Source organism: Ostrea edulis, chromosome 1, assembly GCF_947568905.1.
Source record: "Ostrea edulis chromosome 1, xbOstEdul1.1, whole genome shotgun sequence".
Classification (NCBI taxonomy): Eukaryota; Metazoa; Mollusca; class Bivalvia; order Ostreida; family Ostreidae; genus Ostrea; species Ostrea edulis.
In genome coordinates, this window is record NC_079164.1 from 8,459,647 (window position 1) to 8,474,830 (window position 15,184).

At 38.9% G+C, this 15,184-nt stretch overlaps 1 protein-coding gene across 8 annotated transcripts in view; it reads left to right on the top strand.

The window, feature by feature from the left end:
- LOC125664204 (arginine-glutamic acid dipeptide repeats protein-like) overlaps positions 1 to 15,184 on the top strand; it is a 92,725-nt gene that overhangs the window by 17,693 nt on the left and 59,848 nt on the right. For all 8 annotated transcript variants that reach the window (XM_056152575.1, XM_056152580.1, XM_056152581.1 and 5 more), the window contains one exon: positions 8,103 to 8,208. In XM_056152575.1, coding sequence (XP_056008550.1) covers positions 8,103 to 8,208 — 106 coding nt within the window. The remainder of the gene's footprint in view (positions 1 to 8,102; positions 8,209 to 15,184) is intronic.

Genomic DNA, 15,184 nt, shown 5'->3' on the forward strand with positions numbered 1-15,184 from the left:
GGACTTGCTCAATCCATCACCCCAGGGATAGGATAAGCTTGCTCATACCGTTACTCCCAGGGCCAGGATGGGGTTTCATTTTTACATAGAAATATAAAATTTGTCTGTTTGACCTCTCCTAACCGACTGACAAAAAAAAAAGAAAAAGAGCCAGGCTGAAAATTTTTTAGCCTCCGAGAAACAATAAATATTTTTAACATTTAGCCTCCGAGAAACAATAAATATTTTTAACATTTAGCCTCCGAGAAACAATAAATATTTTTAACATTCTGGAATCTTTTAATCCCTTTGACACCAGTTTTAATCTCACATCTGCCGCTACTTAATCATTAATACGCTTAACTTGTATGAGACTGCATAATGAGAGATGTCTTGGTGATTGACACTCTAAATACAAAATGGTTGATGATCACAACAAGCCCTATGCCAGCAAAACAATGCTGGATTCAATAAAGTTTGAAAGTGTAGCATTATTAAAAAGTTAATTTTAAAAAAAGATTTTCTTCTACCTATCCATACTTTGTTGGGAGAAAGCAAGCAAAAAAGTTTTTTAAAGGTGGCCCAGTAATTTTTTTTTGAAAATCTTTATTCTCAAGAACCACAAAGATACAATTCGCTAATTCGTTAGTTTGTTAATTGTATATACAGACATCCTCATGTAGTGTAAATTCCAATTTGTTGACACCATGACGTTTGGTGGCTAGGCATGGGACACCAGAGGGGTTTAAACTTCATATAAGGAATATGTATAGTAAAAGAACCACAGGGAATAATAAATCGTATTAATATAGTATACTCATGCAGTCTAGAATCAAGTGCTGTCCACACCATTGCCCATGGGGCCAGGATTGTGTCAGAATGAGTTTCAATTTTTAGGTAGGAATATGATTATATTGATTTTGTTCACTCCATGATCATGACCCTTGAGGTCTGGAAGGGGGTCAGAAGAGGAGTTTAAAGAACTGTACATACATGTACTGTCAACCACTTTTATTTGGAAAGACTTTATTTTGTGATTTACAAATGATGAATTAGTTTGCGGTGAGAAATTTTCATGTGGAAGGCATGAAAGGACTGTTTCATGGTGAGAAATATTCACAACAACAAGGTTCTTGTAATTGTCACGAAAATTTCTTGCATGCGAATAAATGTTGTTTACAGTTTAGAAAAATTCTTCTTAAGAACAATAAGAAAATAATCTGTCAAATTCTGAACGCATCACCAAGTAGTGTGGATGATGTTTGCTTCATCGGGGGCCAGGGTTGGTCCACAATACACTTCTACAGTTCCATATTCACAAAGGAAAATAAAGTAAAATTACAAAATGTATGCAAGCAACCATGTGTATATCTTCATAAGTCATAGTCCGGGGTTCACTCTATTCTGTAATGAATTACCTTCTCCTGTATTAAAAAAATCCGGGGTCACCTTTCAGCCAATGAAGTGGGTTGTTTTTAGGTCACCTGAGTCACTCAAGTGACCTATTGCTATATGTTTTTATCCATCGTTGTTTGTCATGCATTAGTCATAGACATTTAAACATTTTCAGTTTCTCTTTTTGGAATCATTGAACCAATCTCATCCAATTTTGGTATACAAGATTTATGGAAGAAGGGAAACAAAAATTCTGAATTCCCTGTTGCCTTCCACCCTGGAGAATGATGGGTTTGACCAAAACCATCAAAATTAATGTCATCTTCAAAAATATTCCTTACTCCTGGACATCAAGCAGTCAAATTGTTAGCATAATTATAATGAGCAATGAGCCCTTTTACCAAACAGTGAAATTCATGGGTTCAGGGTTCACGCCCTGGGGTACAACTAAGTTGGTCATATATTAAATATGCTTTGCATTTTAAAAATCTTTTTCTTTTCTTTTGGCCATCTAGGAGGCAAACTGTTGGCATGAATATAATGGGCATTGAGCTTGTACCATGACTGAAATTCACGACCCCAGGGTTCAGGTACCAAAGTGGTGCTAGAGTGGTTATGTACATTATGTATTAAGAATGTAAGAGAAAATCTTCTTTACTGCTGAACATCAAGTAGATAAACTATTTGTATAATGAGCAGTGTGAACTTTGCTACCCCAGGGTTTAGGGTTCAGGTCCCAGGGTGGGGCTTAACTGATCATATGTTGAAAAGGTAGTCTATTTTAGAAAATCTTTACTCCCAAACATCAATCAGACAAACAGTTTGCATGATTATCTATAGTAAGCAATAGCCATCTATGAAAACCATTAAAATTCATTTGCCCTTTTAGAACTCATATAGAAAATTAGCATTTCACTGATTAGGGTGGGGCTGTATGGATTGTATCATTAGGGTGGGGCTGTATGGATTGTATCATTAGGGTGGTGGGGCTGTATGAATTGTGTCATTAGGGTGGGACTGTATGGATTGTATCATTAGGGTGGTGGGGCTGTATGAATTGTATCATTAGGGTGGGGCTGTATGGATTGTATCATTAGGGTGGGGCTGTATGGATTGTATCATTAGGGTGGGGGGATGTATGGATTGTATCATTAGGGTGGGGCTGTATGAATTGTATCATTAGGGTGGGGCTGTATGGATTGTATCATTAGGGTGGTGGGGCTGTATGGATTGTATCATTAGGGTGGTGGGGCTGTATGGATTGCATCATTAGGGTGGGGCTGTATGGATTGCATCATTAGGGTGGGGCTGTATGGATTGCATCATTAGGGTGGTGGGGCAGTATGGATTGCATCATTAGGGTGGGGCTGTATGGATTGCATCATTAGGGTGGGGCTGTATGGATTGCATCATTAGGGTGGTGGGGCTGTATGGATTGCATCATTAGGGTGGTGGGGCTGTATGGATTGCATCATTAGGGTGGTGGGGCTGTATGGATTGTATCATTAGGGTTGTGGGTCTGTATGAATTGTATCATTAGGGTGGGGCTGTATGGATTGCATCATTAGGGTGGGGCTATATGGATTGTATCATTAGGGTGTTGGGGCTGTATGGATTGTATCATTAGGGTGGGGCTGTATGGATTGTATCATTAGGGTGGGATTGTATCATTAGGATGGTGGGGCTGTATGGATTGTATCATTAGGGTGGGGCTGTATGGATTGTATCATTAGGGTGGGGCTGTATGGATTGTATCATTAGGGTGGTGGGGCTGTATGGATTGTATCATTAGGGTGGTGGGGCTGTATGGATTGTATCATTAGGGTGGGGCTGTATGGATTGTATCATTAGGGTGGTGGGGCTGTATGGATTGTATCATTAGGGTGGGACTGTATGGATTGAATATCACATACGTGATACTGTATTGGGCATGCTCTCTTTTATGAAATGAAAGTAGATTTAGTCTTCTATAGTTTTTAAATTCTGAGTTTTATGTTATTATACACAGTCCTGAGGACATGCAGTTTAAAAGATGCACCATCGATAGACTCCACTTGTGATAGTCAGGTGACTGTTAAGGGGTTATTGTTACATAGTATGATTTTTCAAGAAAGTAATTTTCCCCAAGATCCATGAGGGGTTCAGTATATACAATGAATAGCATATATATATATGTCTGTCTGTTTACATGGTTATAGATCTTAATATGGCTTAAAGTTTACATATTAAGATAGATAGGACATTTTTCTTTTTAAAAATCTTCTTATAGACAACCACTAGGATTAAATTTCACAAAATATGTAAGGTTAAATTTTTTTAAAAAAAAGAATCGATAACTCTTTAATAATTATGTTTGAACCAGAAAGACAGAAGATGTCATATTGTATGTATTCATTTTCTACTGTAGATTTAAGATAAGGTTAACAGCATGGCCTGTGTTCCCACCCACCCACCCTTCCATTGCCACCACTACACACAACCACCACCACTACACACACAGACACACACACACACACAACTGCCACCCCCACTATACACACACCCCCACCCTACTGCCACCACTACACACACCCACCCTACCGCCACCACTACACACACACCCTACCGCCACCACTACACACACAGAGAGACACACACAACCACCACCACCACTACACACACACACACAGACACACACACACATACACACAACTACCACCACCACTACACACAGACACACACACATACACACAACTACCACCACCACTACACACACACACCCTACCGCCACCACTACACACAGAGAGACACAACCACCACTACACACACACACCCTACCACCACCACTACACACACACGGACATACACACAACCACCACCACCACTACACACATACAGACACACACACACACACAACCACCACTACACACACAGACACACACACAAACACCACCACCACTACACACATACAGACACAGACACAACTGCCACCACCACTACACACACACACACCCACCCTACTGCCACCACTACACACACCCACCCTACCGCCACCACTACACACACACCCTACCGCCACCACTACACACACAGAGAGACACACACACACACAACCACCACCACCACTACACACAGACACACACACACACACACATACACACACATACACAAAATTACCACCACCACTACACACACAGACACACACACATACACACAACTACCACCACCACTACACACACACACCCTACCGCCACCACTACACACACAGACACAACCACCACCACCACTACACACACACACCCTACCACCACCACTACACACACACGGACATACACACAACCACCACCACCACTACACACATACAGACACACACACACACAACCACCACTACACACACAGACACACACTCACACACACAAACACCACCACCACTACACACATACAGACACAGACACACACACAACTGCCACCACCACTACACACACACACACCCACCCTACTGCCACCACTACACACACCCACCCTACTGCCACCACTACACACACCCACCCTACCGCCACCACTACACACACACCCTACCGCCACCACTACACGCACACACACACACACACAACCACTACACAGACACGCACACACACACACAACCACCACTACACACACAGAGAGACACACTCGCACACACAACCGCCACCACCACTACACACACACACAGAGACACACACACAAGCACACATGCACACCTCTTTGGGCCCGGGAGGGTATATAATGTATATGATTTAGTGAGCAATGTGGACCGTGATCTTCTTGGTTTTTACTACCTAGATAAAGGTAATGCAGTTCTGGAAAACTTGTCCGATGTGATAAAATGCAGGGGCATGAGAAGTGTCTTCTATACATGACTAAATGGAGTTTGCTTCAACTTCACTGTTTACTTAATGTGTAATACTTTCTACACTCCATCCATGCCCAGAGCATGATATATATATATATATATATACCAGATTTTTTTTATTTTGGTTAGCTTTTTTTGTTAAATTGTCAGAATTGTTTGGAATTTGTCGAGATTAGACTTTTAATGTCTTTTGTGAATACCTGGAGTGGTGTAAAGCACGACAAAACAACTCATACATCACACAATATAGATAATCAATACACCGCTCTGACACACTTTATTAAATCGTGTGATTTATGGCCCAAAAATCAGGCTGAATTAATACTGAACATTGTTAGGGAATGAATGTGTGATGAGAGAGGAAAAAATTATGCTTTTAAATACGTTGTGGTTGAAACAGTTTTAAATGCAAAATCAGAGACCTTGTTATGATAAGCAGAGAGCATATGTGTAGTAGGTGATTTGAAAGAATCTAGAATTCAATTTTTGAGGTTAAGAAAAACGAGGCAAAGTGAGGGTGTTTGAATTCTGCGTTATAAATTTTGTCGATAATCTTACTTCTAGTAATCTACTGATACTTATAAAATTAGCACAGTTACCCCCCTTTTGACACTGATGGCTTGAAGGGATTATCTTCTTGTTATTAGCTTAGATAAAAAAAATTCTAGCAGTCTGTATTCTGTATTGCTTGAATTAAATCGTGGTCTGTTAGAGGTGACTCTATCCAGCACTTAACAATCTACATGGCTGGGATATAAATTGTGGTCAGGAAGACTCCATTTTATCCAGCACCAGTCTGTCAGGGTGAAGTGATGATCAGAGCTTTCTATCCAGCACCAGTCTGTCAGGGTGAAGTGATGATCAGAGCTTTCTATCCAGCACCAGTCTGTCAGGGTGAAGTGATGATCAGAGCTTTCTATCCAGCACCAGTCTGTCAGGGTGAAGTGATGATCAGAGCTTTCTATCCAGCACCTGTCTGTCAGGGTGGAGTGATGATCAGAGCTTTCTATTTACCATGATTTTGCATCGTATCTTCACCATGGTGAAATGCAACAGCTAATGAAATTCAAGGTCATATATAATGTCAATGTCAATCACAGGTGACATATTAATCGCTGTAATGTATATTTTTGTTGTTTTTCATTTGTCACATTTGATTTGAAAACAACATCAAATTATGTAGATGTGGAAGGCAGTGGGAGTGTGTCATGGCTTTTCTGTGTTTAAGTAGTATAGAGGCCAGAACTCACATGTCGCCCTAGTAGTACAGACCAGAAATCACATGTCGCCCTAGTAGTGCAGAGACCAGAAATCACGTCGCCCTAGTAGTAGAGACCAGAAATCACATGTCGCCCAAGTAGTAGAGACCAGAAATCACATGTTGCCCTAGTAGTACAGAGACCAGAAATCACATGTCGCCCTAGTAGTAGAGACCAGAAATCACATCTCGCCCTAGTAGTACAGAGACCAGAAATCACATGTCGCCCTAGTAGTAGAGACCAGAAATCACATGTCGCCCAAGTAGTAGAGACCAGAAATCACATGTCGCCCTAGTAGTACAGAGACCAGAAATCACATGTCGCCCTAGTAGTAGAGACCAGAAATCACATCTCGCCCTAGCAGTACAGAGGCCAGAAATCACATCTCGCCCTAGTATTGGCAGCACATGGCAATGGTAGACTGTAATCTTAAAAGTTATGTACAGTATTTAACCCTTTATAATATATTTTATATGGACTTCTCCAACTTTAGAATGTTTTCTATGCTAACAAAAAAGTCTTATGTAAACTTTCTGTAGTTTTTTGATGTGGAAGAATAAAATGCCAATGTAAACTTTGTTAATGTTGTTTGTGTTATAAAAATGCAAATGATGTTTACTCACTAATTATTAGATACACAAAACACCGCTTTAGATTAAAGGCATTTGTGTATAATCCCTTTTTCTGCACAATTGTGCAAATATAAGTGGTGATATAATAATTACTAATTGAATTTATATTTATGTTATTAAAATCGTGATGATAAAAGATTATTCCTTCAACAGTGCTATCTTAAAGTGTTAATTACTGATTAATTGCCGGCAGCGCTATCTCAATGATGTGCATTAATACTTGACTGATTTTCAATCGCGAGGGTTTAATGAAGATCAGGCAGCAAGACTTAATATCACATTCTGTCCATTGTAGCAGACTGACGTAGCCATTTATCACCAAGCATCAATATTTTATGCTTGCGTGCTAAACAGCGGGGTTTTATTACACGGAGCAGGCATTTGCCATTGCCAGATAGGTTTACCTGAGAATTCAACACTGGTTTAAATCAATAGGGGTTTAGGTAGAGATGATATTGCAGGCCCTGTACTTATCCCCAGGGAAGGTTGAACTTCACAATCCTGTGTGCCTAATACTTTCTAACTGAGTTATTTTCTTTGAATCCTATTAGTCGTACATTAATAAAGATTTACACATTTGATGAAGTGACATCAGATTTTTAGAAGCTTGACATCTTTAGTCGTTTTGATTTAGGATTTTGTTTGCTTTTTGCCAGGCGTCGTAGATATGGGTTAGAGTAAATCAGAACAAGATCTGTGTAGTGAGGCAGACGTGGTAACAAGTCATGTTCAGTTTTGATTATCTTAGGCCATCGCCGACATTGATCTTTATCCTAAAAGCAAATGCCTATAATTTTTCTACACTAGCAGTACATTATTGACTCTATTATGAAAAGGCAATGGGAAATGACTTCTTTCTGAATGCATAATATTCTGTATAACTAGATAATGATTGGGTGAGAGTCGGTTAAAAGCCATAGAAACTTGCTAAGCGTTGTCATTGAAAACTAAGGCCTTTTATTGTAGACAAAGAAAGATACTTTGGTGGTGACGATCAAGTGGTACTTCAGGTCGTCAGAAGTTCCGTACAGTGTCTACCAACTCCTAGTACAAGACAGACACACAGAGAACAGTGAGTATTGTATAGACAAACTGTAGACAGTGTCTACTAACTTCTAGTACAAAACAGACACACAGAGAACAGTGAGTATTGTATAGACAAACTGTAGACAGTGTCTACCAACTCCTAGTTCTAGACACACAGAGAACAGTGAGTATTGTATAGACAAACTGTAGACAGTGTCTACCAACTCCTAGTACAAGTCAGATACACAGAGAACAGTGAGTATTGTATAGACAAACTGTAGACAGTGTCTACTAACTCCTAGTACAAGACAGACACACAGAGAACAGTGAGTATTGTATAGACAAACTGTAGACAGTGTCTACTAACTCCTAGTACAAGACAGACACACAGAGAACAGTGAGTATTGTATAGACAAACTGTAGACAGTGTCTAACAACTCCTAGTTCTAGACAGACACACATTGTAGAAATTTTGTCATCTACCAGTTTTAGCTGAGTCCAATACATGATGTGAAACGGGGTGTAAATTTTATGGTTGGTGTGGAAAGGTTGATGACACTAACAAGCCGAGTGCAGCACACTCAGTATGACCTGTAGTAAGTAGAAGTATGATATATAGTACATTGAAAAATGGTTATGCAATAATTTTAGATGCTGCATCTTTTTGTGATATTGTTTAAAAAATCCCCACTCATTGTATTTACCTAGTACCATCTGTCCAGCTATCAGTGTAAGTGAGACACTGCGATAGATTTGTTTGTTGGCTGGTATTGATTGGCGTTGTATTTTTAAAGAATTACTGTGTTACAATATGAAGACAAATCAGTGACATTTGAAGTAGCTCTTAAATGATTGTATTGAAGTCGTGGAATATTCCAACAACGAGAATAATTCTGTATCGGATATTAAAGCATTAGCTAGACTCCACGCGGTGTTATGAAGCAGTGCGATAATTGATCATTGCTAATGTACCACTAACATTTCCTCCGTTCAATTTTGTCTTCGAGAATCGGTAACAAAAACACAGGCCTGTGAAAATGTAGAAGTTATCCCGAGTTATCCTTGCAGTGTGCTCGTCTTTGTAATGGTTTGCTATCGTCTTGGCTGATGGGACTTCAGCTCCGATTTTGTCCCATGGAGATTAAAAATTGATTATGCTTTTGTTGGCTGTCAATTTGCTAAAAACTGACGTCTGTTTAATTTTGTTTGCAATTGGAGGCTGGTACTAAAGTTTGAGGGGGTTGTTGTTATCAGATATTGCTGAATTTTTCTCCAGATTTTTCTGAAATTTCTGCAGTTGATCGTCATTTTTGAGAGGGAGAAAATGTGTGTTTTTTGTGCAGTTGTAAATGCAGCATGTTAATGGCTGTTTGACAAATTGTTTTGATCGTAGGAACAAAAATCTGAGGTTTTGAAAAATGTTTTAAGAATAATGTATATTCGTAAAGTGGCAGCCATTAAACAAATTTTAAAAAAAGAATAACATGATAGACTTTTAAATTTGAGTCCACATAAAAGCTTAAAGTCCTCATATATCACAATTATTTGCAAATTTTGTGTTGTTATAGACACAAGGAATTAAAACATGAATGGAGTTGGATATAATTGCCATTATAAAGTTGTCAGGCCTTCCATTGGACTCGGGACAACACAGGCAGCGTTGGTGAAATACCGTCAGAATATTCATGGAATGCATGTATAGTGGCAAGCAAGAAATCGACTCCGTTTGGGTAGTTCTATTGATTCACTAAACACTGTACTTCAAATTTGATGTGTACAAAAGATATCAAGTTGTATATACTCCAAATGAAAAATGTTCCCCACCTGCACCGGTTGTCTGTTTTATTAATATTGCACAGATATATTTGGTTTGGGTCGGAGCTGGAATGCTAGCTAGGCCAGGCTTGAGTATGATATCTTCGTTACATTTGAAATTAAGCCCAGGTAAACAGAAAATAAAAATCTGCTAAGCTGATAATTTCCTCCATTAAAGATTGAATTTCATTCACTACCGAGTCTCTCGCTTGTTCACACCAGCCATGTTTTAAGGTGGTTCTAATTCCAGTGTGGCCTTTAGCGTTATTCCCCTGAAGGCATTGTACCAAATTAGAAATCTTTCTCCTTGTACAATTCACTGAACAGGGTTATTATATGGAGTAGGGGAGTGAATGAACAGACCAATATTGATGTATCAATTAAATCATATGGTTATTGTATTTTTAGTGAGTTAATCACTCTCTGTTGAGGGTCTCCAGCTCCCAGGAACAAAAGTGTGTATCTAATGTAATCTCTGCTGTTCCGCAGAATGCTAATTCAATCAGCTCGGACATGTTTTGAATAGCTGTATTGAGAAAGAGCAATTCGCAGAGATTAATGCATGTTTAACATGCTGCCTAAAATCTAATCAATGAATTTAATGTTTGCCTTGTGATAATTTGTCACAAATATGGTTACAGGATTTAGTAGGTTGTCTGAATCTGCAAACAAATAGAAAATCTCCGGGAACGGGTGGTGTGGAAGCATACACCTTATAAAGGTAAATTGATATCGTGCCACTAGAAGGTTACCGGTCTTTTCACTGGTTTATTGTTTGTACAGCGTTCTCAGTGTGAGTATACAACCACAGACAGAGACCCATACTCGAAAACAGAAAGAGGGGAGGGGTACTTCATTATATAAAGTAGCAATAGACAATATGATTGCCAGAATTTATCATCCTCATCTGACAGAAAAGAAGGTCATTGTAGCTTCAGCAATTTCAGTCTGATCATTTTTTTATTTGGATTGTCAGTATATCATCAAGAGGTCATGTGATACCAACCCTGAATTCCCCCACCCTCACCCCTACCCAACAACAACAAAATGGTCGACCCTGAATTCCCCCACCCTCACCCCTACCCAACAACAACAAAATGGTCGACCCTGAATTCCCCCACCCTCACCCCTACCCAACAACAACAAAATGGTCGACCCTGAATTCCCCCACCCTCACCCCTACCCAACAACAACAAAATGGTCAACCCTGAATTCCCCCACCCTCACCCCTACCCAACAACAACAAAATGGTCGACCCTGAATTCCCCCACCCTCACCCCTACCCAACAACAACAACAAAATGGTCGGTGATGCACAACATGAGTGCATGTTGAATCAGTTGTCTCGATACTCACTGAAGTAGTGGATGTGTACTACGTGTCGGACGTAGGTAGATTACGTACAGGGCGATATTAATGTGGGCGTAGTATTTATCATGTCGCCCTGTAAGGTTGGACTAGTTACAATGTTCACACTATGCTAAGTCTATGAAACAGATACATTATGTATCAGTGGTTCTCATAAGAGTGGTTTCTGTGCTACACCAATAACAACCGTTTTTTTTTAAATAAAAGAAAAATGAAAGCAGGAACATAAATTAAAAGGTACCAACTGAGAGTATCCAAGCTATACATGTAGATTACTGTTATAATTCACCGTAGCTGTGTAAAACTCTGTGATGGGAGTATTTCTGTTTTGAATAAAAATTCTTCAATATGAAATGTATTCAAACATTATAGGGATTTTTTCTGAACACAGAACCTGCTGCAGGTTTAAATGGATTCAGACATGTTCATTACCAACATTTAATTTGGGTTAAAATGAAATTTGAAAAAGATGATATATTCAATACCAAGGGCAAGTGTGCAAAGCATGGGGTATTAGGGGGGTGGGGTGGGGGTGTACTTTACCACCATAATGTAGACTTTTGTCTTTCTGACATGTGTGGGGTTGTTTCATCTTCGCAAGCCAAGTGTCCGATTCGCTTACTCTCATCTAGATGAGAGTAAGCGAATCGGACACTTGGCTTGCGAAGATGGGGTTGTTTGTAAATGCAGTTTTTGCTATGTTTAAAACTTTGTTTATGGGGGATTGATGAATATGCAGATGGAGGGGGGGGGGGATGACACTGTTTGCATAAAGAACATTTACATCTCTCCTGTTCCAGGGGGAGACATTGTTTTTGTACTTGCTGTCAGTCTGTCTGTCACAGAATCTTGTGAATGCTTATCCGATTCTCTTGAAACTTTGTACACTACTTCATTGCATAATGTCAGAATAGGATCCAATTTTTATCCTTAAAATTATAGTGAATCAAAGAGGAGTGTTTTATAGTTTTCTTCATGTACAAGAGTATGTTCACTTTCCTACTGGTACTTCAGCGTAACGGTCGTTATTTTTGTATCATAATCAACACTGACATTGGCCACATCATTGTTGAATCTTTTTCTCCATCTGTGTTCTTAATGCATAAAGTGCAGTTAATAATGGCTATGTTCCTGCTCATGCTTTGTCCGCCACACCATGCAATACATTAAGGGGAAGAGGTTGTAATTTGGAGTACTTTCAATTTTGGGAGCTGGAGAGACATTTGCTTAATGCTTTGTTGCAAATGAAGATCATTGATCAATGTCCATCAAAAGTTTCAGTGTTATTGTGTCACTGTAATAAATGTCAAGGTTATTAGCATTATGGGGATATAAAGAAATGGCAGCATGGTGTAATATGTATAGTTGACAGGGATTACCCTTTCTTCTCAATGTTCTTATAGCCTTACAAAACAATGTAGACATATTTTCCTTGTATTTATATTTCGTAAGCAGGTCGCAGTAGCTCAATGGTGGGCATTTGCTTCGTAACTGGGAGGTCGTGAGTTTGAGCCCCACATGTGCCAATGCTGCTGCAAACCTAAGATGTAAAACATAAGTAGTGATTGCTCCTTCGCCAATCGCTCAGTATTTAGAAGTGAGAATCACGGATCTTTTGGATATGACCTTAAAAAACGGAGGTCCCGTGTCGCAGCAGGTGTTGGCATGCTAAAGAACCCTCGCTACTATGGCCCTGAATGTTAAGCATAGGTCTTAATTTGTTGTGCTTCACCTACGGCTGGTAACATTTCAATATGATTGAAAAATTCTCGTTGGGACATAAAACAAACAATTGTAAGTAGGTTATATGCCATGTTGAAAAGTCCTAAGTTTTCATTGAAAAATAAAAATATAATGAAACGGAACATGTTACTATTGACAGAACTACTAGTTAATTTAGATAGTGTGCATTAGGAATATAATTTCTAAGAAAAAGTAAAAATTATTATATCTCAAGCAATTCACGCAGATTCATGATTAAATCTTCCATTTTCCCATCAAATCTGTGTTCAGAGCCGCGGTAACTGATCAGAAAGTTAATATTAAAAGCATTAGTAGGAACACAGCCTCATCTCAGACTGGCCTGAAGTTATAAAGTCAATATGGAAATAACATACAATATTACCAGGCAGCCAAGGCATGGCTATTTGTAGAGATGAAATAATAGGCTCTTCCTATTCAGATGGGATCCCCACAGCGCTTCTATCTTCCTGTGACAGTTTGCTTTTATTGATGTTAAATATGCTGCTTGTCCTATCTCACGGTTATCGGGACATTATGGTTGACAGGAGCTAATCCTTACTAGATCCTTTTCCATGGCTCTACAGGGGTCTAATTATCAGACACAGGATGCTAAGGAGTAGTAACTATTGTAACACAGGAGTAAAACCAGTCCCAGACCTGTTAGTATTACTAACTATTGTAACACAGGAGTAAAACCAGTCCCAGACCTGTTAGTATTACTATAACTACTGTAACATGATCTGATGGGTATTAAACTGGAGTCTGCATGCAGAGGAGAACTGATTTAAATACAGTCAAAACTGCCATAGCGACCCACTGTATTAAGCGACTTACTGTCGTATGTGACCATAAAAAGTTCACCCCAAGATGTTACTCTATATATTGTACCTGTATTAAACGACCACCTGTCTGACGCGACCAACGACCATGATTTTTACAACCTTTTCGTGTATTTTCACGAAATTTTACCTCTATTTAACGACTGTACATTTTTCGATTATGTACAACGTGATTACTACTTTTGATTTCGGTTGAGCCGACTATTCTGGGAATTATCACCCCTAACACTTTCGTTTTCAAACACACGACTATTCTGGGAATTATCGCCCCTAACACTTTCGTTTTCAAACACACGACTATTCTGGGAATTATCGCCCCTAACACTTTCGTTTTAATACGCACAGTTTGGCGGTGATGTTGTTTAGTCGGCCCTCAGAATAAATTATTATACCCAAGCTGTCAACATTCAGTGTCGTGTGTGGTTAATTGATAAAACCCGAGTTGTTGTTTATTTAACAAAATCAAGGATCAGGGAATCAAGGCCGGTGTATTTGAAGGTGTGAATTTCGACAAACTTTAAGAAGTGCTGAGTAGACTAGATCGGAAATGAAAATCTACCACTTGTTATGTTATACCATTATGTTCAACAGAGTAAAAATTTTGTCCAATTGTGATATAAATCAGGTAAATATTATACATAGGACTGAAATTTTAAACGGAGTATTCGCAGTTTTTCTGCATGAGATACTCTCGGTTTCCAGAATAATGACCGGCACTAGCGGCTCACTTCGACATGCCCCGAGTATTTGACACGTCCGAGTTCAAGAAAGTTGCCTGCATTAGTTCTAAGCTTAAAAGATTTGCTGTACATGTACAATGGATATTGTAATTTATTTAATGTTTCTCAAATTGAATAACATATTTCCAGCATGTATTGTACAAAAGGAAACGCAACACTTCACCATTTGCTTTCTTACCACAAGCATTGCATTTTTTAGTTACACTGTGCAAGTAGGCTATGCATAAATACACATTGTATTCTAGATTTTTAACTACAGTGTATTATTAATTTTATTTTACAACTATTAAAACCGTACTTGATATTCTTAATGATAAATTCCAAATACATGTAGTCATTTTCTCCATTGTACAAATTATTTGTGAAATTTTATCCATTAAATGCGGAAAATAGGCAACCTGTATTAAGAGACCACCTGTCATATGTGACCTTTTTTCCATTCTCCGTTGGACGGTCTCTTAATACAGGTTTGACTGTATCTAAAATCCTCATTTTTTTTAAAGGAGCTATAAAATTTC